At 37.1% G+C, this 27,540-nt stretch overlaps 4 protein-coding genes across 5 annotated transcripts; all 4 read right to left on the reverse strand.

Moving 5' to 3' along the window:
* Positions 1-43: 43 nt before the first annotated feature.
* LOC103400755 (uncharacterized) lies at positions 44-5,998 on the reverse strand. 2 transcript variants are annotated; one of them, XM_008339416.4, is made up of 7 exons: positions 5,562-5,998; positions 5,208-5,340; positions 4,599-4,702; positions 4,219-4,390; positions 3,949-4,089; positions 3,570-3,819; positions 44-3,463 (listed from the first exon to the last, which is right to left on the reverse strand). In XM_008339416.4, exons 1-7 carry the CDS (start codon positions 5,591-5,593, stop codon positions 375-377), a joined length of 3,921 nt encoding a protein of 1,306 aa, XP_008337638.2. In that variant the 5' UTR covers positions 5,594-5,998; the 3' UTR covers positions 44-374. The 2 variants fall into 2 exon arrangements, with proteins under 2 accessions (XP_008337638.2, XP_008337637.2); XM_008339415.4 differs by having other exon boundaries at positions 3,570-3,822; positions 5,562-5,813.
* Positions 5,999-7,471: 1,473 nt separating this feature from the next.
* Positions 7,472-10,050, reverse strand: LOC108170060 (probable phospholipase A2 homolog 1). The gene is made up of 4 exons (XM_029088336.2): positions 9,850-10,050; positions 9,729-9,768; positions 9,496-9,615; positions 7,472-8,577 (listed from the first exon to the last, which is right to left on the reverse strand). The coding sequence occupies exons 1-4, from the start codon at positions 9,964-9,966 to the stop codon at positions 8,399-8,401; spliced, it is 456 nt and encodes a 151-aa protein (XP_028944169.1). The 5' UTR covers positions 9,967-10,050; the 3' UTR covers positions 7,472-8,398.
* A 409-nt stretch (positions 10,051-10,459) lies between these two features.
* LOC103418060 (uncharacterized) lies at positions 10,460-12,640 on the reverse strand. The gene is made up of 3 exons (XM_008356208.4): positions 12,485-12,640; positions 11,807-12,005; positions 10,460-10,878 (listed from the first exon to the last, which is right to left on the reverse strand). The coding sequence occupies exons 2-3, from the start codon at positions 11,986-11,988 to the stop codon at positions 10,692-10,694; spliced, it is 369 nt and encodes a 122-aa protein (XP_008354430.1). The 5' UTR covers positions 11,989-12,005; positions 12,485-12,640; the 3' UTR covers positions 10,460-10,691.
* A 12,268-nt stretch (positions 12,641-24,908) lies between these two features.
* Positions 24,909-26,947, reverse strand: LOC103450091 (1-aminocyclopropane-1-carboxylate synthase 7). The gene is made up of 3 exons (XM_008389418.4): positions 26,610-26,947; positions 26,125-26,426; positions 24,909-25,991 (listed from the first exon to the last, which is right to left on the reverse strand). Exons 1-3 carry the CDS (start codon positions 26,787-26,789, stop codon positions 25,130-25,132), a joined length of 1,344 nt encoding a protein of 447 aa, XP_008387640.3. The 5' UTR covers positions 26,790-26,947; the 3' UTR covers positions 24,909-25,129.
* Between the last annotated feature and the right edge of the window lie 593 nt (positions 26,948-27,540).

A 27,540-nucleotide genomic window follows, 5' to 3' on the forward strand; every position in this document is an offset into this window, starting at 1 on the left:
TTCCATAACGGTTTGTCAGAAAAATAATCAAACAACTTACGACTCGTAGATATCATCAGTATATTAGATCCAACTCAAACAACTTACAACTCGTAGATATCATCAGTATATTAGATCCAACTCTCGTTGGCCATTTACAATGAAAATTAACAAAGTCGGGGAAAAACCTATACGTATTTATTACAGAACTCTCTAACAAATGTAATCTCATCATATTTGCAATGGAAAGAAAATATAAGACTCAATTTCGACGCGAAGTAACGATACAGCTATCAACGCTTTATTTGACAATCATAAAAAATTCAAGCATATCAAAGAATAACAAAACCTGATGTGATCACATATCCTATATATGTATGTGGTAAGAACTATGTTTACTGTCGATTCTTCCGAAGAGCCATAAACTTGGCGATTATGTCATCAGAGTCTGGAAGCTTTGGGTGGACATGAGAAGCTTTCTCCTTTGATGAACTCTCTGTAGAACCTGAGGACTTAGATGTTTCAATCTTTTGAGAAATTTCGGATGATTGCTCCCTTGCAAATGGCTTTGAAGTCTCTACATGCGAGGAGGACCTCCTGGATTCCAGAACTGGTTTAGGCGCTGCTTGTTCTACTGGTGTTTGCCGCTCCTGTCTTCCTGGGCGCTCCAAACTCTTGGTCTGGGACGAGGGATTTGGTAGAGTCTCGGTGGCATATGAAGTCCTCGAAGAGGAGTTTCCAAATGACATAGAAGTCTTTACATCTTCCGGTGAAGACCTCTTGGATTCTCGAATTGGTTTAGGAGCTGCTTGTTCTGCCGGTCTATGCCACTCCTGACTTCCTGGGTGCTCTGAGCTTCTGGTCTGGGACAAGGGCTTTGGTAGACTTTCAGTGGCATATGAACTCCTTGACGAGGGGTTTCCATGTGACTTTGAAGTCTCCACAAGTGAGGATCTCTTGGACTCTGGCATTGGTTTAGGAACAACTTGTTCTACTGGTTTATGCCACTCTTGACTTCTTGGGCGTTCTGAGCTCTTGGTCTGGGACAACGGCTTTGGTAAAGTTTCATTGGAATTAAAACTCCTCAAAGAGGAGTTTCTGTTTGAATTTGAAGTCTCTACGGGCAAGACCCTCTTGGATTCTCGTACCGGTCCAGGAGCCGCTTGTTCTACTAGTCTATTCCACTCCTGATCTGAGCTCTTGGTCTGGGACGAGGGCTTTAGTTGAATTTCAGTGGCATAGGAACTCTTTGAAGAGGGTTTTCCATAGTCTGAAGTCCCTGACACGTCAGACACAACTGTTGTCTTTGAGCTAGAACTTCTAACAGAATTTGAAGACGGCTGTGTTCTTCTAGACAGTCTAGCACTTGGACGAGCATTGCTAGTGGAAATCTTTGTGAGAAGATCTTCCTCCGGCTCACTATCCTCTGAATCAAAGAATGAAAACGTTGATTTGGAGCTTGCCTTTACTTCAGGTCCCAATTTTTTATTGAACGAGTTTTGGCTATTTCTAACAGTTCTATGTGACACTTCATCCTCTGAAGAATCATCATCAGAAGCCACATATGAGACGGGGGTTCTTGCACTCCGTTCCTGAATCAGTTTTATCGAGTCTTGGCTACTTCTAACAGTTCTATGTGACAATTCATCCTCTGAAGAATCATCATCAGAAGCCACATATGAGACGGAGGTTCGTGTGCTCCGTTCCTTGATCAGTCTTTTGCTCCCTTGCTCCCTTTCAGAGACAACAGAAGTCCTGACTGATGGAAGGAAGGAAGGTTGCTCAACCTTGGTATCTCCAGTATCTTGTTTGACAGACGAAGAGCTTCCTGATAGTTTCTTTGTATACGGTGGATGCCTTAAACCCTTATTTCGCAGCCCACCTGTCAACATCCCTAAGCTCAGCTCATTGTCAGTGTCTTCTACACAACTACATCCCTCTGAAATCTCACTATCTTTCATAGTTTGACGCAAATTTGATGCTTGAACATCGTCCCTGGCATTTGAATCTAATCCAGATTTCCTTAGCGTTACAGATGGCCGACCAGTCGGCAATTCATCAAAATCATAGTTTTCCTCCTGGACGGTTCTATTTTCGACTCTTTGGCTTCTCTCAGGAGGTACTTCAGCAGATTCCAAATTACGAAAAGAAGGCAGTAACCCTGGCTTTCTGTTAGAACCCACATATATCTCCTCCGAGGATGAAGATCCTAATGACCTATGACTTGCACTTTGGCTCTGCATAGGAGAAATTTTAGAAACTGTGCTCTGGGCAAGCTTGTCTAACTCCTCTTCACTGTCTGAACTTGGGCCATCTGAAGCATCGAAAGCAACAGGCAACAAACCAGTTGGTTGTGGAGAGTCCATGGAACCTGCCAAATTTTCTGAAAAAACAGGAGGCAAGTGCTTCACTGATGAAGAACTTAATTGTGAACTGGACTTAAATCGTACTTCATCCGTCTGTTGTCTAGAGCTCCAAGGATCTAAATCTGCTGAAGGAGAGAATGAGTTTCTATCAGGGGAAGGAAAAAACAAACTAGATCCTTGCCCCTTATTGTCCTCCACCTCAAATTTACTTTTATCATCATCCGAACCAGAGTCATCAAAAACCAAAGCAGCATTTCCATAAGAATTTGTTTCCTTTGTGCTTTGGAAGATGTTAACATCGTTAACAAAAGACTCCTCAACAGAGCCATTTGAAACATTTTCATGGTCATTACTAAAATTTCTTGAATGAGAATGAGAGGAGGACCTCATAGATTGTTCTCCAGTCCTCATATCTTCCAAGTTCCCTCTTAAAACATCTTCCTGATCTTCACTACCAAAGCTTGAATTAGATCGGGAGGAAGGCCTACTAGATTTTTCTTCAGATCTCATACCGCCAAAATAAGACATGTTAGCAGGTGTGTTCCCAGTTTGCATCTCACTCCCATACGTCACATCAGTGTTGCTTGACTGTCTCTTCGTACTCACTTCTCCCATAGAATTAGAATGGGAGGATGGCCTACTAGATTTCTCTTCAGATCTTGCATTGTCAAAATGCGAAATATTATCTGGTTTCACTCCACTTTGCATCTCACTTGCTTGCACATTAGTGTTGCTAGACTGTCTCTTCATACGCACTTCATCTGTGAAATCACGCTTCTCGGTCTCAGATGACTTATTTTGAGAATCTCGGTCTGCCATTTGGTGAGGATATCGATCTTGCATTTGGTGACTACTCGCAGAAGGAGCATTTGTGGAAGTTCTACTGGAAGCTAAGGAAGCTGACTGGCTAAACTTATCCCGTGACTCTGAAGAATGTTTTCTTGAAAGTTCAGCAGCTGCTCTGGCAGCCATGCTTGCCATTTCTGCTGATTCAGCAGCTGCCTGTGCTGCAGAAGCAGCATCCTTAAAATTCATGTTCCAGCTCTGCCTACCCGGTGAAGAAGAACTTCCATCCTCAGGAGACAAAAGCCTATTTTCCATCCCATCATTTTGATTTCCTGTGTGGGAATGTCAAATTAAGAATGAGACAGAGAAGAAAATAAAAATACCACTTGTAAATAATAAACTTATTAAATCACCATCTTCCAATAACTATTAACGTACCTGAAGATCTAACTTCTGAATGAAATGAGCCAGATGTGGTTGCTTTGTTGGAAGAAACATTTGAAGAAGCAGAATCCTGAAAGTGAGGTGAAGATCTTGCATTCTGCTCGTTAAAGTTCGAGGGTGGACCATAATTCCCATAATTTTGAGGTGGAACCTGAGCATTAGAAGGTGCCTTGACATCATGATTAGGAGGAGGTGGGCCAAGATAAGGTTCCGCAGGAATTCTACCAAAAGTATTTGGCCCATTCTGCTAAAATGTCAAAAAAGTATATCAATAAACGGACGTGTCTTAAACAATGAAATGTAGTTCTAGTTCTATGTTATCTATGTAATATCAAGCAATGAATGAACCAGGCTAGAGGGGAATAAATCTTACCAGCAAGTCCTCTGGAGGCTTAGACTCTTTCTCTTCAAGTGCTTCAGGATCCCATTTGACGTTATGTTCCTCTGCTATTGCAGCCAAGATTTTCATCTTGGCAGGGCCATCGGGTGATTTGGCAGATAACTTCTCCACTAACTGACACGATAATATATTAAAAAATGATCAATAAAACCAATCTACTGAGTGTTGACTTTTGACAATGTCTCAACCATCTGCAATTGGTTTCCATATAAAATTATCCAGGAAATTGCACAAGGTACATACCATGCGACTTACGCCACAATCTGGGCGCAATTCAACAGCGTTAGAGATAAACTCCTTTCCATATTTAGCTGTGAAATGCTTGCGAACATCCATGAGTTCTGGTATGTCTGCGCATCTTGGAGATGCAAATACTACACTTGTAATTGCTTCCTTCAGATCAATGGGGCAGTTTCTGTCAAAATATAAAACAAATCCTTAGTTGCGGAAACAGTAATATATGAATAAGCTATGTACCTATCATAAAATACACAATGTTAAAGGAAGCACTGACAAAGAACCACGTAACTGATGCATAACAAAATACTGCTAAATTTAAACATAAGAGCATATGAATGAATAAAAGATGCCAAAACAATTCAAGATTTAATAGATTTACATACTTTTGTGATTCAATCATAGGCAAGCGTGCGGCAATAAGCTCGCAATATATCTCGATAAGTTCGAATGCTGCCTTTGTCTTCTCTTCTCTGACCACATGTTCAACCTGAGATACAGGATTCCGTAAAAGTCAGCAAAAAAATGTATGTACCACACAGGAAACTCCAAAAAGTAGAGGCTGCTACTATAATCAGACATCGAATACAAACAGCCAGGGCAAGAAGTTCCGTTTTCTAATTCATTTCTTGGCCTTTCACGAGTGCACCGCCACACTTTAAATTGGCAAAACTGGGCTTCCTCTCCCATTAAAACCAGTTCAACCAACATAATTGAAAAACAAAACATATCAAGACCTTCCCAAAATGCAATATTCATAGAACAGGTCTCCAAATTAAACAAACTAGTGAATAATGCAAAATCTAGTTGCTCTGGACTCGAAATCTATTCGCCATTAGAACACTTATTGTCAAAGCCAAAAGGACCAAATCCATCAAGAAGCATACTCTACCGTACAAGACCAAAACATTGAATTTAAAATCTGAAGCATAGAAAAACCAAAAAACAAAGAACTTCAATTGTAAATAGATACGAAATGATGATCAAAGACAAACCCGAATTCTCGCAGTCCGGTCCTGGCCAGTCTCAAGCAACTGGGCCAATTCCCTCCTTATCTGCTTCACCTGTGCATCCTTCTTGTTCTTCAATAGCTTTATCCGCGAAACCGCAAGCTTCAATGACGTTTTGCTGCACCAAAAACCCGCCAAAATCCATCAATACAACAGTAAAATTTCAATAATTACACAATTTTCGATGACAAAGACTCAAGACTCTACAGTAAGTCAACCCGCGCAAAATCATCACACAGTTACACAATTATGTTCTAATTTTCCTCTCTCCTCACCAAAGATTCTCGGAAACCAAACAGGTCGTTAAAAATCATCAAAAAAAAAAAAGGAAAAAATTACCACTTGGCAGGCTTGAAGCTCCTGTGAAGCATGGTGGATTCAAGATTTGAGAACCTTCAAAACCGAAAGCTCTGAACTCGCAAAATTTATACGATTCTTTCTCGGAGCGTAAGAAATCGAGATGGCGTTTTGATTCGGGCGAAGCGTGTGAGAATAGTTGGGATTAGGAAAAAGGAAAGAGACGTGGATTTCTTAGAGGAAGGGACGTGGAAAATTGGAGATTGAAATTTCGCGGAAGTTTAATTTTTCCATGGGAAAGCTATGACTTGGTCGGAACCTTCCATTAAATCAACCTCGTCAAGCAATCACGATCTTTGAAATTTGATTCAACAGTTAAAATTATTATAACTTTCAGAGTGAATTCTTATTTTTAACAGTTAGATCAAATTTTAAAGATTCGAATTATTTGATAAGAAGAATCAGTTGGAAGGGATCTGATCATTTTCAAGTCTTCTCCTTGATCACACGGTAAATATAAAATGTGATTGAGTTTGTGTGTGATGGGGTGCAGCATAAGGACAGTGAGGCCGTCTTTGGCTTTGACTAACTTACCCTTTTGTGCTTTTTTTTTTTCACAGTGAATAAAATAATTAAAGTCTTTGTCTTAATCTTTTTATTTTTTGGTAATAAACTCTATTTGTCTTTATTTTTTTGTTCTAATCGATTGCCTTTTCTTTTTGTTTTTATCTTTTTGTAAATTCCTTTTTCTTTCTTTTGAGGGTAAAATTGTATTGAGATCAATGATATCTTTGAGGTAAAAGGATGTGGACACCAGTGTAATTATGGATGAAAGTATTAGTGATGCAAATAATATCGTGCTATATTTGTAGATATATTGATTGATATTGCTTATGATATCGTGATAACTAATCTTTCTGGTTAATAGATACGAGGATTAGATTTTTCAACTTCACAAGTATCATTATCTTAAAAAAATTATTATCAATCATCAATCAATATATATTCATGAATATTTTAATCCTTGAGTGCATTACAAGCAAACAAATATTGTAAACGATACATAAAGTTTTGATTTGAGGAGGCACTTAAAGTTGGAAGTGAAAGAATGTGACATATGCTAACGTTAAAAAGGAATCACGGAATCCATGTGGATGGACAGATCACTCCAATTATTATAAGCACTCCTTATTATGTCTTAAAGAAATTTTTTATTGTATCCGACACACAGCTCGATATAGAAAATGTTATAATACAATTTGTTAGAAACTTGAAAAAAAAAATTCAACCATTGTATTAAGATATTTAATGTACCAAGCCGTATCACTGACACATTGAAAAAAAAAATTATTGTCTTGAATTTGTCCTTGTGTTAAAAAGTCTTAAATACAAATAGTTCGCTTTTCCATTAATTTATAAAATATAGTTAAAAGATTCTGAAACTATCAATCTTTTTTATATGCACAAGAAGGAAGCTTCCTAATTAATTAATTAATTATATGATGAAATTGGATTATAACTGGTCCTGCAGAATTAGGCTCATCTCATCTTCTTAAGTTAGCTGACCTACCAACCATACATAACCTAACTTCTAACTTACAAATTCTGAATTTTGTTACTTGTCATGGCATTGGTGTCATTTATAATAGTCTCATATGAGTCATTTTTTGTTGTTTTGTCACTTGTTCGCATCCGTTACGTTACAATCTCTCACATATAAGCTCATGTGTCACTTGCATAATAAAGCAAATGTGAGAGAAGCATATGGTGTAGGAAGGTTTTCTCCACGCAACTCCCTCATATGAGTTGAGATATAAGCCAAGCATCAGGAGACTAGCATACAATCGGGGATATATTTTCATATACGGTACTTCATGCCGTTCTTTTACATCACTTGTTGCGTGATGAGAAGAGATATATAAAAAAAGAGATATCTCCGGGACAGCCAAGAATCTGCCGACAAACGCCACTTTGACATTTCAAAGAATAGAGCCAACTTGTGAGCAAGAATTCACCAAGTGGGATGGACAAGTTAGAATGCTAGCTAGATATTTCATACATTACAAGCCATCTAACTGCAGAATGTGCCCGATTTAAATAATAATCCCAGGAAAAGTTGTTGCTTGTGTGCTTTCAGGTGGGCACCAACTTTCTTCTGCACAATATATACAATAGCAGGCACATCACTAACCCAACCTTCTCATGGGATTTTACATTCGTCATAATCTCAGTCCGTGCAGAAAAAACTTACCTGCAACATGTTGAATGCAACATTGTCTCGGTCACTCTTCTCATGTGCCAATCACAAGAAGTTCATGACGCTGCAAGAAATATTGGCAGTCGTATGAGCATTGACGGTGGAAATCTTTCTAGGATGATCTTCCTCAGCCTCACTATCATCTGAGTTAAGGTAAGCAAACAAGGAGCTTGAGTTCGTCTTCATTTCAGAGGCCGGGAGGCCAAGCTTCCACTTAGTTCCGCTTCCAAGATAAAACTAAATACTGACCAAGATAACATTGTTCTGGACATAACCACAAAATTATCACAAAAAAAATAAAGTTCAGAGCAAATCCAACTCGCTTTCTGTACATTATAAACAACCTAAGAAAATGAATTTTTCGGGATAACCAATTGTTGAATTCATGTCAACAACCACAAAGTTGTAGAATAAGAATCAATTGTAAAAACGAAGGTATAAGAGTCAGTAACGCAAAACATAATCAGGTAGATGTAGATCCGAGGATCCATTTACTCGATCATAGTTAGTTCATTTCTGTCAAATGAGTTCCACTCCCATTTTTCGGGTGTTGGAGATCAATTGTAAGTAGGGGTGCTATATATGATTCTACTCCCGGGCAATGTCTCTCTTCTTCGGCAAATCACAGCTCAAGCTTCGAGTTACCAAACTGGCTCAGTAAGATAGCCAAATCCATACCCTGTACCATAGTAGGCACAGCGGTATCATAAGGACACTGCTTAGAAAATCCAACCTTCCCAGATTTATGTACTTTCTTTATGCAGCGCTTGAACTTCTCATGGCATTTAATATCGGTCATACCTATAAAACCAACATATTACTAGATCAAAGAGCTTTCATCTACAATCATCCACATACAAACCAGCAACAAAATGGCAAGAACAAACGACTGTAAGTGCACAGTTCACAACGAACTGCTACTCTATAACATATTCAACTTACATTTGCCCAAGTTGTCTTCCGTTTATTAATTATAGGTTTGGTAGTTATAAATTGTGTATTGCTGGTTGCACCAGACAACTAACATATCAACCCACCAATTGTGCCCTCAAGTATAAAGTACCTTCTCACGGGGAAATATCATATATTCCCACTCTCCATATCTTATAGCGGAGCAGGCCTAGAATTTAACCAAGTACAAGTTGGTTTTCGTTCATGATTTTGTATTCTTCGGCAAAATAAAACCCGAACTCTTTCTACAGAACAAGACCACAAGTTTCTAAGAAATCATAAAAAGGATCCGAAACTAGTGAAAATTGGACCGGGAATTTTTTGAATGACTGGACCAGAAAGTTTTCGATTATAAATCCCAATTCATCACTACGTTCAAATAATCGAAAGATTGATTCTTTTTGCCATCAAAAGGCCACCCACATTTGACATTTTGTTTCCCATTCATCCAAAAATAAAGTTTCTAAAGCTTATTAAATCAGTGAAGTCTCTGAAACAACCACATTACTGCAGCAAAGCGAAAGCTCCGACACTCGAATCATAAAAAAAAAAAAACAACTTTAACCCAAAGCTTTCGTACTGTTCACTTTAACGAAAAACCATATTTTTACATTAAATAGTTAATCATGTTACTATTCACTCCCCCCTTTAATTTGTCATTTTCGTTAAAACTCAAAGTTTTTAAACCCTTTTCATTTGTTTCCTTAAAAAAATATACTTTATACTTCCAAAATTCGAACAAAATAAAAATTGAAGTAAAATTGTTACCCTTTTTGCCAACACAATCATCATGAATCTTGCAGCAAGCATCAAGATCATCGCAGGGCTGCTCTCCCGGGCAGCCGGTCCACCCTACCCCGCAGTACTTCCCGTATCGAATCCCAACCGCTAAATTTACAAACATCAACACGAAATTAAACAAATAATTAAAATCAAATAAAAATTTTAAATTAATAACGAAGCAAAGTTGAGTTTCGAGAAAGCATAGTGATTGAGCTTACAATTACAGTTCTCCGCCACGCAGATCCGGCTGCAACTCACCTGAAAGTTCCAGAAGCCTCATTTTATAAACAATTGACTCAAATTTTTCTTCCAAATTTGTGGGAAGAGATGATATTTTACCTCGGAATCATTGTTGGAACAGTGGGCGACGACGGCGAGGGAGAAGATGACTACGGCTAGCGCGGCGGCGAACCGCGTCATGCGACGGAGGCCGGCGTCTCGCGACATTGATGACATAGTTTTGCGCTCAACGATATTACCAGAAATTGAAGCCCTCGGCGCCTTTGCCCTCGAAGCGTTTCCGCGTAAAATATAGTTTTGTCGGTTTCTCAATTCTCGGGAATGACGTCGTTTGATTTTACTGAAATACCCTTCTCAGGTCGCTGCCGTTTTAATTATTATTTTTGTTTTTTGAATAAAAATAATTTTTCTAATAAGAGAACTTTCCTTGATTGTATTCAATTTTGTTTTCGGCTTCGCTGGTCGCAGCCGAAAATGTAATGCAAAAGTAAATTGGTCGGGTTCCGACTAACTTTCCGGTCTAACCATCGGGGGTCTATGCCCCCGTCTTCTTGATCAAGCCTGGACAAGGGTGAGCCACACCTCAAGAAATTTGGACACAAAGCTCCATTGATGGGAGAAATTTTTCATTGTGATGGGAATATAGATGATACACCACGTGTTTTTATAGAAGTTGATAGATGGATAGAAAGGGTGAATCCAATCAGAATTGTGAAGTATTATCATCATTCATGATTAACCGAACAATATCACATTCAAGTTACTTTCAAATACATTTGATTATTATGGCTGTCAAACTTGCCCACCGATTTCTCAGCTTCAAAAATTCGTCTAGGAAAACAAAAAATTGCAAGTACAGTCCCCGCGGTTCAGATCAACCCCAAATGACGAGAGAGGCTTACCCGTGCAATCCCTAGAAACATTTTACCATATGGCTGCTCTTAGACATAGTAGCCGGTGAAAGTAAATCCCCTTCCCACGATCTCACCTGCACAAAACCATGCAAAGCACTCCAGCCCAAACAAAGCAGCAATTCCAGCATCTTCAACCTTCACCTCCTTCCTGTTCTTCCACAAATGCTTGACGTAATCAACTTCCTTCCAGAATGACTCAGTACGACCAGGAATACTGTACGGAGTGGAAATGAGTCAGTTATGGTAATACAACTAAGATGTCGTTGCAACGAAAAAGAAAGAAAAAAGATGCCGTATTAGATGCATTCTGAATGATGGTTTCTCAGTTGCAGAAATATAGCCAAGAGCTTTGAAAATCACAATAAAAAAAGATTGTAATTCAAGCACGTATCCAAATTATTCAGACTATTTTAATAAGTTCTGGTGCCACGTCCTGGAAGCAAATTGATAACTGAATACCCGGTGCTAGACTATATGCAACACGAGCAACATAGACCTCACCCAGTTTCTAAAGCAATTGAACACTTCTAAAAACTTACTAGCACAAAGGAATAGGAGCGAAGACAATGCACTTTTCTAAGCTTCTTCACAGAGCACATTTATTATGGAAAAATTAGAAAATTAAATGGAGGCAATACAAACAAGTAACCCAATCTACATACTTCTCCTTCAATTAAAACATCTGCATCAACATCAAATTCAAGCTTTGGAGCTTTAAAAAGTTGCTTGCTTTTCTTTCGTCTCAAAGGAAACGCTACTTAGAGAAGATAAATGGAAGAAATCTAATACGCAAACATGTATTAAGATGTAAATAAAACATTTTCTTCATGCAGTTATACATTTTGATCCTAATGTTGGCAAGAGTGGCTCAAAAATCATGTACCCTATCATACATTTTAGTTACCACGGTCAGGCTTTTTAGGAAGTAAAAAATGTGCTGAAACTTTCAAAATAAGGCTGTGAGATAATGGAACATATCGTCTACAAGGATGCAGCAAAGTACTAGCAGAACTAAATCAAGAAGAGCATTCAGTCAACATATATGAGACTTCTTTAATGGTCTGCAATCTACAACTCGTACCAGACGCAGCCAAGTAATAACTAAATTCACTCCGTAAACAGAAAAGGTTCGGAAATATAACCTAGCAAGTCGAGTGTAAAGCAATTGCTTGGACAACTCATTGCACTTCTCCACGGTTGGTGGGTGTTGAATGTACTGCTTATTCTCCTCTAACAACTGCTTGTAGTAGGTACTTCCATACTTGGACACCAATTGTGTTGCTTGACTAGCCTTAGATTGCAACTGACGCAACTTCGATGCCATTGATGCCCAAATCAATCCTGAGTTCACAATAAAACCAATTACATTACACAATGATCAGAAATTATAGTAAACCAACAATAACTTAACAAAAATAAGTAATCTCACCACCAAAAATAAAAATTTCATCATTTTGCAACAAGGACAATAAACCCATTGCCTTTTTTCGACATTTACATTAATCATAAGTTCTATCGGCCTCAAAAATGAAATTTGACAATTGGGTATTGAGCTAAAACCCTAACCATCGAGATTCAAACAAAATTAAATCAGCAGTAAACTTCAAACGCTAAAAATAATCAAATCTTTTCATCTGGGTCTAAAACCCCACCTAAAACACACCGATGTTCATGCTCCAATTACAAAATCAAAGCGAAAAACCAAAAGGGTCAGTACTAAATCGCAAGATCTAAACAAACAAAAAAAAAGCTGAAGAGCCATAAGAAAAATCAACAGATGGGGAATTGAAGAACGGAGAGCAAATCTGAAGGGGGTTTACCTTCGCGTTCGTGCTCTTGGATTCGAATGCAAATCCAAAGAGAGAGAGGGGAGAGTTAGACTGTCGAGTCCTTCGCTTCTCTTTGTGCTGCGGAGCGGTATGCGTGCTTATGGTCGAGAGAGCATGCGTTTGAGACCAGAGGTTTTATCATTTGGGCTTTTTGCTTTCTATTGAGGGTTGTTACAGTAATTCTGGGAAAACAATGTGGGCTTTCGTTTTGCCATCTCAGCTGGCATAGACTGAATCATTTTATGCATCTTGATAGGCCCATTTTAGAATGTCCAAGGCCCATTTTCTTAATAAAAAATAGGAAACTTTAACGAAAAGCTCCCGGTACTGTTCATTTTAACGAAAAACCATATTTTTACACTAAAAAGTCAATCCTAGTACTATTCACTTTACCCTTTATTTTGTCCTTATCGTTAAAACTCAAAGTTTTCAAACCATTTTCATTCGTTTTCCTTAAAAAAAATATCGCCTTTTGCCAACTTTTTAACTTTTTAAGGTGGTATACCACATCATGAGTTTGCCAAGGAGAAAATCAATGACGACGATGTTTGCCAATGTCGATGCCCATGCCAATGCAGAGTTTCAATATCAATAACAATGTGAAGCTTCAATACCAATGACAATACAAGCTTACAAATAGATTGCTGATGTTGAATTGAAGATGACACATATCGACATTCATCTTAAACCAAGCGCAAGTACCCAATGTATGTCCAAGCCAAGCATCACGTTAGTTTCATGACCGACAATCACCCTTAGATCAAGCATTCGCGGCTAATGCTTTTTGCCCACTTTTCCAACACTTGTCAAACTTATGGTGGTATAACACATCATAAGTTTGCCAAAGAGAAAATCAATGACGATGATGTTTGCTGTCGATGCCCATGCCAACGCAAAGTTTCAATGTCAATACCAATGTATGTTAGGACTCTATTGAATTATCATTGGGCATAATAAGGACTATCATACGTGGAATTAATTAATTAAAGTCAAAACCATTTAAAGGATAAAATCCCTTATTTGTAGGACACTAAATGCGTGCTTCAGTTGTGGTTTAACAACTGACAAACGTGGAGATTTTTTAGGCTTAGACGATCCCACGATAGTTGGGATGCAGTTGGGTTTATAAGCCTATACAGGAGGTGTCCCTGCTCACGGGAAGATTACATCAAAAACAAGATCTAGAACTATCGCTAGGGTTTTGATATCAGGTTCCTCAGTGAGTAGAAGACTCTCTGTGTTGCTGTTTTGTTGCTTGTATCATGACGTCCTCAGGTATGTACATACTCAGACTCCTCAAATATATATATGTATATGTGAATGTTAATTGTGATCCTTGGCAAAGACTAATCAGTTGTAGGTCTAACATTTGGTATCAGAGCAAGGTTAGTCTACTTGGATTCAAAACTGTTTTTTAGTTTAAACATATCACATATAATCCTCAGTTGAAGATTTTTAAGGGAACAAGACTTTGCACCGATGCACAAATGCTTAGAAGATCACATCAAAATGGGATTTTGTCAAGCATTGTTGCATGAATTAGGTCGCAGGACATTGTAATTCATTTATCATAACATACATACTGCTCTCTTCAAAAAGGGAATATATGAATGGTTCGATTAAGTGAATTAGGGCATAGTGGTTATTTTGATATTAAATTGATCTAATTCTTGTCCAAAGACCTGAGTTATGAAGATGTTTAATATTAAATTAAGTAGCTATGTCAATGAAACTTGTAGTAAAGAGTTTCTTGCCCAAAGGTGTTACCTTGTACTGCATGCAATTTTCATTGTTTGTTTCACTAACAAATTAATGACGTCCTCAGTGAATCCCATGTCCCTGAATTTTTCCTCTATCGAGCCGCTCAATGGAGGAAATTACAAAAAATGGAGACAAGATGTTGAGATTATTTTGGGACTGATGGACTACGATTTGGCACTTAGAGAAGATGAGCCAGCACCAGTGGATGCAACTAGCACAGCTGCTCAAAGGTTGAAATTTGAAAAATGGGAAAAAGCTAATCGCATGGCATTACTTGTGATAAAAAGATCAATTGGGGAAGCTGTGAGAGGGGGACTACCTGCCAGTGACAAAGCAAAGAATTTCCTTGAAGGCATTGAGGCAAAGTTCAAGGTCTCTGAGAAAGGAGAGATAGGAAACCTCATGACAACCCTGACTACTCTGAAATTTGATGAAAGTCACACAGTTAGGGAGCACATACTGAAAATGGTGGAGGCAGCGGCAAAGCTCAGTGATCTTGAAGTGCCTATTGATGACTCTTTTGTGGTTCATATGGCTCTTAACTCTCTTCCTGAGAGTTATGAGCAGTTGAAGACATCCTACAATGCTCAGAAAGAAAAATGGAGTTTGAATGATTTGATTTCAATCTGTGTCCAAGAGGAGGCAAGGATGAAACGAGGAAAACAAGAGGTTGTCAATGTGGTGAGCACAGACAAAGGAAAGAAGCACGATGTGTTTTCTGGTAAGCCAAGCAAACCCTTTAACTTTTCTCACTCTGCTGGAAATAATACTCTCTCCTCAAAGAGACCTCAAGGTTTTAGGGTGGATATGGAAAAGGTTAAGTGTTATTTTTGCAAGGAATATGGTCATTTCAAAAGGGATTGTCCAAAACGTAAGAAGTGGGGAAATAAAACAGGTAATAAAACTGAAAATGTTTTTGTTTGTGTTAATATCAATCTTGTTGAAGTCCCTCCAAATTCTTGGTGGTTTGACACTGGTTGTTCGGTGCATATTACCAATTCATTGCAGGGATTCACAAGAAGGGAATTTGCAAGAAATGAAGTCTATGAAGTTCACGTAGGAAATGGAAATAAAGTGGCTGTGGAGGCAATAGGCACTCTAAAGCTCAAGTTGTCAACTAATTTCGAATTAGAATTGTTAGATGTTCTTTATGTTCCTAGTTTAACTAGAAATTTAATTTCAGCTTCCAAGCTTGTAAAGACTGGTTATGCTTTCATTGGCGACGATGAAAGTATAAGGATTTTCAAGAAATGTAATCTCAATCTTTTACTTGGTATTTGTTTGTTGGAAAATGATTTATGGAGATTACATTGTGATGTTGTTACAATTCCAAATTGCATGCAAGTGTCAACAGTTCTTAAAAGTAAAAGATCTTTGGTTAATGAAAAGTCCTCTATGCTTTGGCATAGGAGGCTCGGACACATAAGTCAAAAGAGATTGGAACTTCTAGTTAAAGAGAACATACTGCCAAGGTTAAACTTTATTGACCTGCAAAACTGTGTTGATTGTTGGAAGGGTAAATTAACAAACACAAAGAAAATTGGATCAACAAGGAGTCAAAAACTCTTGGAAATAATTCATTCAGATGTTTGTGGTCCTTTCCCCACTAAAACCATTTGCAAAAATGTCTATTTTGTGACTTTTATTGATGATTTTTCTCGGTATGCTTATGTTTACTTAATATCCGAGAAAAATGAAGTGGCTAGTTGTTTTAAAACTTATCAAAATGAGGTAGAAAAGCAACTAGAAACATCAATTAAAATTTTGAGGTCGGACCATGGTGGAGAGTATTATGGCAGGTACACTGAGGAAGGGCAACAAAAGGGTCCAATGGCAAGATACTTGGAGGAAAATGGCATACAAGCTCAGTACACTACTCCCGGTACACCACAACAAAACGGTGTGGCCGAGAGAAGGAACAGAACTTTGAAAGAAATGGTAAGATGCATGATGAGCAGGACCAATCTTCCAATGTTCTTGTGGGGAGAAGCACTTAAGATGGCAAACTATATTTCAAACCGTGTACCGAGCAAATCAGTGAATAAAACTCCTTTTGAGTTGTGGACATCGAGGAAGCCAAGCCTCAACCATCTTCATGTGTGGGGCTGTTTGGCAGAGGCAAAAATGTATAATCCAACAGAAAGGAAGCTTGATTCAAGAACAGTGACTTGCCATTTCATTGGTTTTCCAGAAAAATCAAAAGGGTACAGATTCTTCTCACCGAGTTTATCCACAAGGATTTTTGAAACTAATAATGCTAGGTTCATTGAAGATCAACAATCTAGCAATGAAGGTTTGAAAGAAGTGGTTTTTGAAGAAGAAGATTTGATTAGTTCGTCATCTTTCAAAGAAACTCCAATGCATGCTGACACAATTGATTTTGGGGACGTGGGAATTCTAAGCCATGTTGATTGCATGGATCAGCATGAATTGGTAGACGTGCAGCCACAAATATTAGAAATGCAAGATAATGCTCAACAAATCACCATGCAGCAAGTTCCAGTGCAAAGGAGGCAGTCACAAAGAAGTAGAAGGTCTCCATTCTCGAATGACTACTTAGTATATGTGGGAGAGGTTGAGCATGAGGAAGGAATTGACAATGATCCAATCACGTACAATCAAGCAATTAATTGTGATAAAGCTAATGACTGGAAGGCTGCATTGAAGGACGAAATGGATTCGATGTACTTCAATGAAGTTTGGGAATTGGTGGAAAGAGACGAATCTATAAAACCCATAGGATGCAAATGGGTTTTTAAGACAAAAAGGGACTCTAGTGGGGCAGTTGAAAGGTATAAAGCGAGGCTGGTTGCAAAGGGTTACACACAAAAGGAGGGTTTGGATTACTCGGACACATTTTCCCCAGTTTCATCAAAAGACTCACTCCGAGTCATTCTTGCCCTAGTTGCACATTTTGATCTTGAGCTTCACCAAATGGACGTTAAAACGGCGTTCCTTAATGGAGTTCTCGATGAAAATATTCACATGGTACAACCACCTGGTTTCATTAAAGAGGGCAATGAGCACATGGTATGCAAACTAAAGAAATCGATCTACGGGTTGAAACAAGCATCAAGACAATGGTTTATGAAGTTTGATGAAAAAGTCACTGGTTTTGGTTTTGTTGAGAACAAAATCGATGACTGTTTGTATCTCAAGGTGTGTGGTTCCAAGTTTATTTTCCTTGTCTTGTATGTCGATGATATTTTGTTAGCAAGTAATGATCTAAACTTGCTGATAGATACCAAAAGGTTGCTGTCAAATACTTTCGAAATGAAAGACATGGGTGATGCTACTTTCGTGCTTGGAATAGAAATAATTAGGGACAGGAAAAGGTGCTTACTAGGGCTCTCGCAGAAATCTTACATAGAAAAGGTCCTGAAAAGATTCAATATGGAGAGTTGTGCAAAAGGTGAAGCCCCAATGAGCAAAGGAGACAAGTTTAACAAATCTCAATGTCCTCATAATGATATTGAAAAGCAAAGCATGTCCAACAGACCCTATGCTTCACTTGTTGGAAGTTTAATGTATGCACAAGTTTGCACGAGGCCGGATTTGGCTTTTGTAGTTAGTGTGCTTGGGAGATTCCAAGCAAACCCAGGGGAATATCATTGGACTGCCGCCAAGAAGGTTGTTCGATACTTGCAAAGGACCAAATCCTACATGTTAGTATATGGTAGGATTGAAAGGTTGGAAGTGATTGGTCATTGTGACTCAGATTTTGCGGGATGTGAGGATGATCGAAGATCAACGAGTGGGTATGTTTTTCTAATGGCTGGAGGTGCTATTTCTTGGAGAAGTGCAAAGCAGAAAACTTTGGCTACTTCAACAATGCAGGCAGAATATATTTCATGTTTTGAAGCAACCCAACAAGCCATGATGTTGAAGAATCTTATTTCAGAAATGAGGATAGTTGACACAATTGCGAAGCCACTTGTAATATATTGTGACAATAAAGCTGCTGTGTTCTTCTCTAAAAACAACAAGAAATCTTATGCAGCTCGATTAATGGATGTCAAGTATCAATCAGTCAAGGAGAAGGTAAAGGCGGGAATGGTGTCTATAGAACACATTGACACTACTTTAATGTTGGCTGATCCCCTTACAAAACCGTTGGCAGTGGGAGTTTTCAAGAATCATGTGGCAAACATGGGCGTGGTTGAATCCTTTGATTCAGCTACCGTATGGAAGTAAGGGTTATCTTTCATTTGATTTCATCTTTTGTTAAAAAAATAAAGCTTGAATTCATGTACTCTTGAATTTGACCATGTTAATGGTTGAGGTTTCATTTCAGCTATTGTATATATGTACAAATATATGTATGCAATATATTGAAATGTTGTGGACTGATGAAAGATTCGGACTAAATGTGCTTGGTATTATAAGCATTCCATTGGAGCTAAACAAAAGCTTGACAATGGTGGACTGCTCTGATCAGTGGGAGCATGGAAACAAAGTTTTGAATTTGTTTCGGTAATTATATCATGCATAAATTATTTTGGGTGATGTGATCTTAGGGTGCTTGTACGAGTTGATGTATAAGATTTTCTAAGGTTCATTTCTTTGAAATAATTTATGGCAGATATGCAAAGGGATTAATGGTTGTGTTGACAAAAGTGATCACTAAGGGATTAATACGTTGATAAAGGATATGATCAGTGATAATTCAAGTGGGAGAATGTTAGGACTCTATTGAATTATCATTGGGCATAATAAGGACTATCATACGTGGAATTAATTAATTAAAGTCAAAACCATTTAAAGGATAAAATCCCTTATTTGTAGGACACTAAATGCGTGCTTCAGTTGTGGTTTAACAACTGACAAACGTGGAGATTTTTTAGGCTTAGACGATCCCACGATAGTTGGGATGCAGTTGGGTTTATAAGCCTATACAGGAGGTGTCCCTGCTCACGGGAAGATTACATCAAAAACAAGATCTAGAACTATCGCTAGGGTTTTGATATCAGGTTCCTCAGTGAGTAGAAGACTCTCTGTGTTGCTGTTTTGTTGCTTGTATCATGACGTCCTCAGGTATGTACATACTCAGACTCCTCAAATATATATATGTATATGTGAATGTTAATTGTGATCCTTGGCAAAGACTAATCAGTTGTAGGTCTAACAATGTAAACATCCAATACCAATGACAATGCAAACTTACAAATTGACTGCTAATGTGAGCTATAAACAAACAAACAAGCTGATGTGAATTCAAGATTTCGCTTATCAACATTCATCCTGGACCAAGCATAAGTAGACAATGTAGGTCCAAGCCAAGCGTCACCCTTAGTGTCATGATCGACAATCATCCTAGACCAAGCATTCGCGGCTAATGTTTGCCCAACCAATCTTTTACAGCAACAGCTTGAGAACTCCAGTAAGACACTATCAAGAAACCAATAATTTCTTCAGTAAAAGAACACTAGCAAAAAGAAGTTGAACCAATTAACCCAATAAAAAAACAAAATTGACACATGAAAACAAGAACAAGGAAAAAATAGAAACAGAAACCCAAGTAGAAAATGAATCGACGACAAACTCTTATGAAAATCTACGGTTTAGAACTCGAGAAACTAAACCAAAGATAAAACATAAGAGGCGAAGAAGCGAGAAACAAACCGATACTAAACAAGAGCAGATTGAACTAGATGGATCCAACTCAGTTTGATACCATGCATGTTAACAAATGAAAGGACAAAAAGAAGAAAAACTAATTACGAACTCTAATTATTATTCCTTTGACTAAAATAAAAAAGAAGGATGACTACAAATTGTCAAGACGTCTACATAAAAACTAAATATTTTAAGACGGCTACCTAATTTTAAAACAAACAAGAAAGAGGTCTTCAACTCAAATAACAAATATTGAGCAATCATAATGTTAAAAAAAAAAAACCTAATACAAAGAGTACTCTAACGTAATTGTAAGTATTCTGAGATCTAATTATAAGTCAAGGTCATACCCAGTGCACAAGGCTCCCGCTTTACGCAGGGTCTGGGAGAGGTGAATGTCGGCTAGCCTTACCCCCATTTATGAGATCTAATTATAAGTATACTAAAAAAAACCCTAATACAAAGAGTACCCTAAAAAAAACCCTAAATCAGAGAGTACCCTAACAAATAAATACTAAGCAATCATAATAATCGTTTAAGACGGCTACCTAATTGTAAGTATTCAGAGATTAATCGGCTATTCAGCTGCAGGCATATATATTGTTCAATAAAAAGAGTTGTATATCCATAGACGAGTGAATTCCTTTACTTTCCGTGCACATGATCAGGGGAGTGACCATACTAACCCATAAAAGGAAAGATTCACATAAGTATTTTAACATTTTCTGACCACCATCATGTGCATCAGAAATCAAACTCATGATTTGTCATGTGGAATATGAACTGAAATTTGTCTGGCAAACGTTTTAATTTTTTTATTAATTATTGCCTTAAATATAAACTAAAAATGAACGTACTCAAGCATCACATGATAGGAAGTTAACAACATTGTAAACCATACATATATTACATGCTAAAAGACATAGTAATCACGTACACCATTATATCATGTATGTAAGTATACATTTACATGCTAATTAAACTATTTAAACCTGGCCGGCTCAACCCTAATGGCCAAATGCCCCTATTGTATGAGAAAGGTTGGCATGAAGTCTTTTCATGGAAATATAATTCTTGCTTCTTGCAGTAACTTAAAGTAAAAAAAGTTAGAATTTATAAGGTTTTATATCAAAGGTTGGCATTCAAGGGATATGTAAGAGCAATTTTCTCACATTGCACCTTATGGTTTTGTAATTGTATCAATTTTCTCACGTTGCACCTTAAGATTTTGTAATTGTATCAATTTAATGAGTTTTTTTAGTCAATTTGGTACAAATGTGTCTTACATGTCAACCCAAATAGGGTTTCATGCTCATGTCATCAATTTTATGAAGTTTCAAATAATTCGTTAGACAAAAACCATAAATTGCTATAGTTTTAAAACTTTCGTGTCTAATGTGAAAAAGTTAAAACCTTGTGACCTGCTAATTTGAAAATAACCCCAAACCTAGCTAAAGGGTGTAAAATGTAGTTAGACCTATTTTTTATTTTTTATTTTTAAATATAGCTCTCACTAATCTAATACTTGAAACATTATGAATTAGCTTGATTAAGGGAGTGATTGATCCAATCCCATTCTTATTCATATTTCCCCCTCTTTCGCAAACTTCTGGGTTCCATAGACTTCTCTCATTTCAAGTAACATATATATCATCAAATTTACGATTTTCTTGATTTCAAGTAAGTACGTAACAAATCATGAAATCATAATAATAGACATAATCTTGGATATAAGCATTAAACAAATATAAAAATGAATCCTAAAAAGAGAATATACATAATATTTTCAGTAGCTAGTTGATACACCAACATCTTATAATTATGCCAACCTTCAAGATATACCCTAGCTTTTTTTTTTGGCAACTAGATATACGCCCTAGCTTGGTCTCTATTTCTTCATTTCTGGCTCGTATTTCATACTCTATGTTCTAGATTCGATTTCTGGCATTAATAAATTACACGATGGTTGTCAGAGAAGGCCAAACTAACTTAGTGAATTTTCCCAGCCCCAAAAGGCTGGCTTCTTCCTCTAGTTTTTTTTCTTATATACTATTGCGTTTTTTGAACGAAATATATACCATCACGATTGAATAATTTGATTGTGATCATTTGTGGACCATTGCTCGATATGGCAATTGGCAGTGCGACTATCACGGCACTGACAGCTTTGCACTTTACAGCATTCGTCGATAGATAGTCTACTTTCAATATATATAAATTAGTAGAACTCAGCTGAGACATGATGAAGCTTGTTCAACGTTCATGGCAGAAAGACTTTAATCAAATGTAGTAGTTGGCTAAATTGGTTATTATATGGATCTCCATGCTTACTTGGCGGCTGATGATTGCCGTCGTGAGCCACATGGGGATGATCTGGCGGACTGTGATTGGTGAGTTTTGTGGGGTTTGGTGTAACCGTGTCCGTTTTGTGTCAAGATATATTGTCAACAAGCAACTCTGCTACGGAGGAGAAATCCCAACCATTATATTCACACTAAACCCTAGAAATGAATAGATGAAATTAAAGGATGAAAAACAAATATTGATGCTAGATCAAATGAGAAACAAAGCTGGCCCTGAGAATTTGGGGGTTCTAGGCGAGCTTTCAAAGTGGAGCCAGTTCTTTGACCCTCGTCCTATGTACAATGATATGCATAAAAAAAAATTCACTAAATACATGAAAAGTCTATTTCTACATCAAATATCATTAAAATTTAATATCAAAAGAAGAAAGATCGATATACAAATATTATTTAAATATTACGTACAACTCTCGTGTTTTTAGACGTAACTATACTAATTAAGTTTACATAATCTAATTTTTCAACCAATTTTTTTCAATTCCTATGATTTTATTTATTTTTATATATTTTAATTGAATTTGAATTGTATATATATAAAAGAAACCTATAAGGGAAGGGATTCTTATTTTTTTTATTTATAAAAATGGGGATTAATTGTGGAGTCCACACCAAATCAAACTTTAACGATCCGAACCATCTATTTTTCAAGTTACACTTCATAGATCATCCTTGCAAAGTATTAGCCAAATCGGAAATGTTTAAGACATCTAATTGAGTTCAAAGAAATTAACAAATACTTTGTTATATAAGAAACAATGAAATTTTATCTTGGTAATTAAATAGTCATATGGTTTAGGATTGAATTGAATTTTTGTAAGGATAATCTATGAAACGAGACTTACAAAATAGACATTCGGATCGTTGAAGTTCGACGTGGAGTGGGCCCCACACCTAATTCCCATTTTTTGAAAAAAATGGGGATCCCTTTGCATAAAGGGCATATGTGTGTGTGTGTGTTTATATATTTGGGAGCCCTAGGCGAGCGCCTACTTCGGACACTCTCAAAGCCGGCCTTGATGAAAAACATGGTTGAATTGGTGAGGATGTTTTGTAGAGAGAAACCCTAACGACATTGAATCACCCTTAATAGAGTAGGAAAAATTAATGTGACATTAACATGAAACAGTCGGCATGATATTGAGTTTCTCACAGAAAGACGACAATTCTATATTATTAAGAGGAGAAAAAAAAATACAAAAGACTTATCGTGGAGTGTCGTTGTTCCCATGTATATGAAATGACATTATCATTATGGTCGACACATAAAAAATGATGTTATTGAATTTGACTTTCCTGAAATTCAACCAATTAACAATTCACGTACACTTTCATACATATATGTTTAATTTATGGTTAGCCCTGAAATGAAGGGCCAATTCGTAGATATATAATATCTCAATGGAAGACAGTTTGATGAAAAATGCTTGAAAGCTGATCATGAAAGAGATTGAATCTTTACTTAATATGCACAAATGGCTACTGTATTAAAGTCAAATGATATGCCATAATAAATATTAACTTAATTTATCATATGATAATGCATGAGTCTTTATTTTTTGTCAATATGTAATGATGTGTCTCTTGACCAACTAATTAGTCCCACACACACATATATATGTGGATTTAGTCAAATTTGTTAGACTGTACTCTGAAGAAATTAAGGTTTCACCATAAAACTAATTGACGATATGAGAAGTAGTCTAACCTCTTATAAGCTATTGCATGATTTGGTCCTCACCGATGTGGGATTTTGTCCTCACATTCTCATACTTTCTACACTTGAGTTCAAGTCTTCCTCTTCATAATTTAGACTAATCTAATGTAAATTATTGTTTTAATTTTTAAATAATAATAAATAAATAAACTATAATTACACTACATAATTCTCTTGAAGTTATCTTTGTGCTTGATGTGCATCCTTTCTGGATCTCCCATTGATTTTCACATATATGATAATATTTCATGGCTTCAATCAAATTATCAAATTACGGAGATGTCGATTAGGTCATTTTATATGAGATCCTCTCTGAATTTCTGTGTCTGGGGTTGGCAGACTCAGAGATATGGACCACTTATTTTAAACTCTACGGCCCCCATTAGCTCATTATACTAGCCCACCTTACACAAATCAAAGGTCTGCATGTCTCTCTCCCTCCCTTGGACGACCTTGAATCTCTGGATCCGCGGGCTCCGAATTTCGAGATCCGAAGACTATATCGATTCATTAATATTATGCTATTGTGTGTGTGTGTTGGTCTGCTCAAATGTGTATCAAATGGTATCATGTGGTGGACCAGCCATTTGGTGAAGCATGGTGCACAATGCTTATAAATATTAAGAAAAATCATATCTTAATTAATTAACAACTACATCTTGTTTGTTAAAATGATAAACCCTAGCTACTACATCTTAATCACGTACGCGCACAAGGTAGTGTATGAGCAGTATATGACATTATTAATAGAACCCAGATCTTTTTCATGATAATCGGAAAGCAACTTAATTAAGCGGAGTTTGTCATTGTCATGTGTTCCTTGCTGCTTTGATTAAAGGTAATTTGGTCTCTAATCTCTTTAGTTGTTAATATTCTCGACCCCACATTACTGTATTTAAAAAAAAAATCGTACTTTTTAGAAAATAGAATGCACTTTTAGTGTAATTGAATGGATGAATAATTAAAAACTGAAAATATATTACTTTTACAACTTGATTTTCTGTGAAACTTGCTTTTCCAAGCAAGAAAACAAGGATGTTGTTTCATCCAATATGATCTACAGTATGTGTATGTAATGAGACAAAATTCCAGTTCCTGATGAACTAGATTTTGTACTCTTTAGAATCAAAATGGGAGAACCATTCAAAAACCTAAAAGGAACATTAAAGAGAGAAAACTAGATTAATTCCTGCTTCTCTCTCTTTGTTCCATAAAATTATGTATTCTCTTAAGAGCAACTTCAAGTGTCTGCTCACTCATGTTTGCAAAACAAACCCTAAACCAGCCTGGTTCAGAGCAGTGGCATGAAGAACCAGGAGATATATTTAACTTCACTTCATACAGCATAGAGTCCCAAAGAGCCAATTCACCTTCTCTTGTTGGTTTCTCCAAAAGTGGACTTAAATTCATCCAGCAAAACAACCCGGCATTGCCTGTCAAACACTCAATCCCCGATTTCTTCAAACCCTCGATTATCATGTCGTATCTCTTCCTCAGTCTCTCTCTATTTGTCTTTATGTAATTTTCAGTGAATTCCTTCTCAGACAACATGGAAGCCAAGAGATGTTGTGTCTGAGAAGATATCAGGGTGAAGCTAGACATCCTTCTTGCTGTTGTCACAACCCTGTCGTTGTAAGAGTACACGGTGCCAATACGAAAACCCGGAAGGCCTAGGTCTTTAGAGAGGCTATAAACTATGTGGACTCTTTCTGCATCCTTGTACTGCCTGTCTTCAAGAATCTCTGCAATGCTTATGAACTCGGTGGATGAGAAGGCAGAGCCCGAGTAAATTTCATCAGAGACAAGATGGATGTTTTCCCGGGTGACAAAATCAAGAATCTCTTCAAGGACTGCCCTTTGGACTGTTGCACCTAAAGGGTTGGAAGGATTTGTGATGAGTACACCTCTCACTCTCATGTTCTTGGCTTCTGCCTCTTTGTATGCAGCATCCAAAGCTTGAGGAGTGATTTGGAAATTGTTTGAGCTGCCACAGTGGATTGGCACAATATTCACACCAGTCCTCCACCTCAAATCTCTATCAAATCTGTAAAACAAAATTTGAGTAGGCATAATTAGTTTTTTGACAATTTGACAAAATAATGCCAGACTGTCTGACTAGGGAACATTTTCGTAACTCTGAATGGCATTAAGTTTGAGTAGTGGAGGAGTATTCTTACCCTGGATAGTATGGGGTTGGAACAAGCAAAGCATCACCAGGATCAGCTATAATGAAAGTTAATAGCTCATTGGCTGCAGTTGCCCCTGCAGTTAGGACTATTCTATCAGGGTCAAATTTGGCCCTTCCTCCTCTTATTTGTTCCATGAAACTTGCCATTGCCTTTCTGAAAGACAAAAGACCATGGTAATCTTGAAACAAGGCATTTTCTCTAAAGCCAGACACTCCTTTTGATGCCTTTGCTCCCCAGTTGGAGGCTTCTGAATGCTCTTCCAAGTATTTTTCCAACACATCGAATGAAACCTATTCAATAAAAAAAAAAATATTAGGTCACAATTCTTAAAATAAAAAACATATTAGTATTTTCATCTTCTCGGTTTTGTTGAGCACTACACCCTATCAATAAAATTCTCTTGTACCACCAAGGTTTCTTTAAAAAAAAAAAAAAATGCAATCTTCTTCTTCTGGATTTTGTTGAGCACTTACTTGATTCTCAGCCAGTCCCATCTGTATGACTCCTGATGGGTTGCTTGATTCATCGTAAGGGTTTTCGTCATATGCTTTCCAGCCTGCAAAGTATGGAGAGTCTTCTCCATGAGTATTAGAAACAGCTATTTTTGATAGCCCAACAGAAGGCTGCTGCTGCTGCTCAATCTCTATACCCATGGATGCTAGCTAGCTAGCAGAATTAATATTCGGGCTTATCTTGATTTTCGAGGGCAAGGATTTTCTTTTGAGGAAGCTGAAATGACTAAGGGAAGTGAGAAAAGAGAAGAGAGAGCTGTTTGAATGAAACCCTCTCAAAAGGCCTATTATATATAGGAAAAGAAGGGTTGCGAGCTTTGAGATACAAAAAGGTCCCCCCTTCTACTTATATATATACAATGGTTGGTCAGTCTGTAATTTGACCAAGCTTTCTTGATCTCAATGATCCTAAATCATACAGATCGAATATGCTAATTAATATGGTAGTTGTCTTCATAATTTGCTTTAGAATAAAGGTGGCTGTTAAAGCATTGTTATTAACATTCTAAAAAAGTTACTATGCAATATCTTCATTTGAAATTACAGTTTTTTAAAATGCTAATAACAATTTGTTACATATAAATTTCAAATGAATGTCGATACTTCTAATCAATCAAATTGTTGTTTCAAATGGTATGGTTTTGTAGTTAAATTATTGAGCAATATTATACTTATCACATATTTGCACCTCATTTTAATGTCATATATGACTTTTTATGATTAAAATCAGACTTACCACTGCAAGTGGCTCTTTCTACAGTGGTGAAAAATTGTTGTGCCCTTGCATGACGGAATGGGTTCGAATCCCGTCATTAGCTAATCTAACATTTAACTTACTAATTCTATCGCTTGACTCAAAAAAAAAAAAAAAAAATCAGACTTACCACATATT

This window comes from Malus domestica, chromosome 02, assembly GCF_042453785.1.
Source record: "Malus domestica chromosome 02, GDT2T_hap1".
NCBI lineage: Eukaryota > Viridiplantae > Streptophyta > Magnoliopsida > Rosales > Rosaceae > Malus > Malus domestica.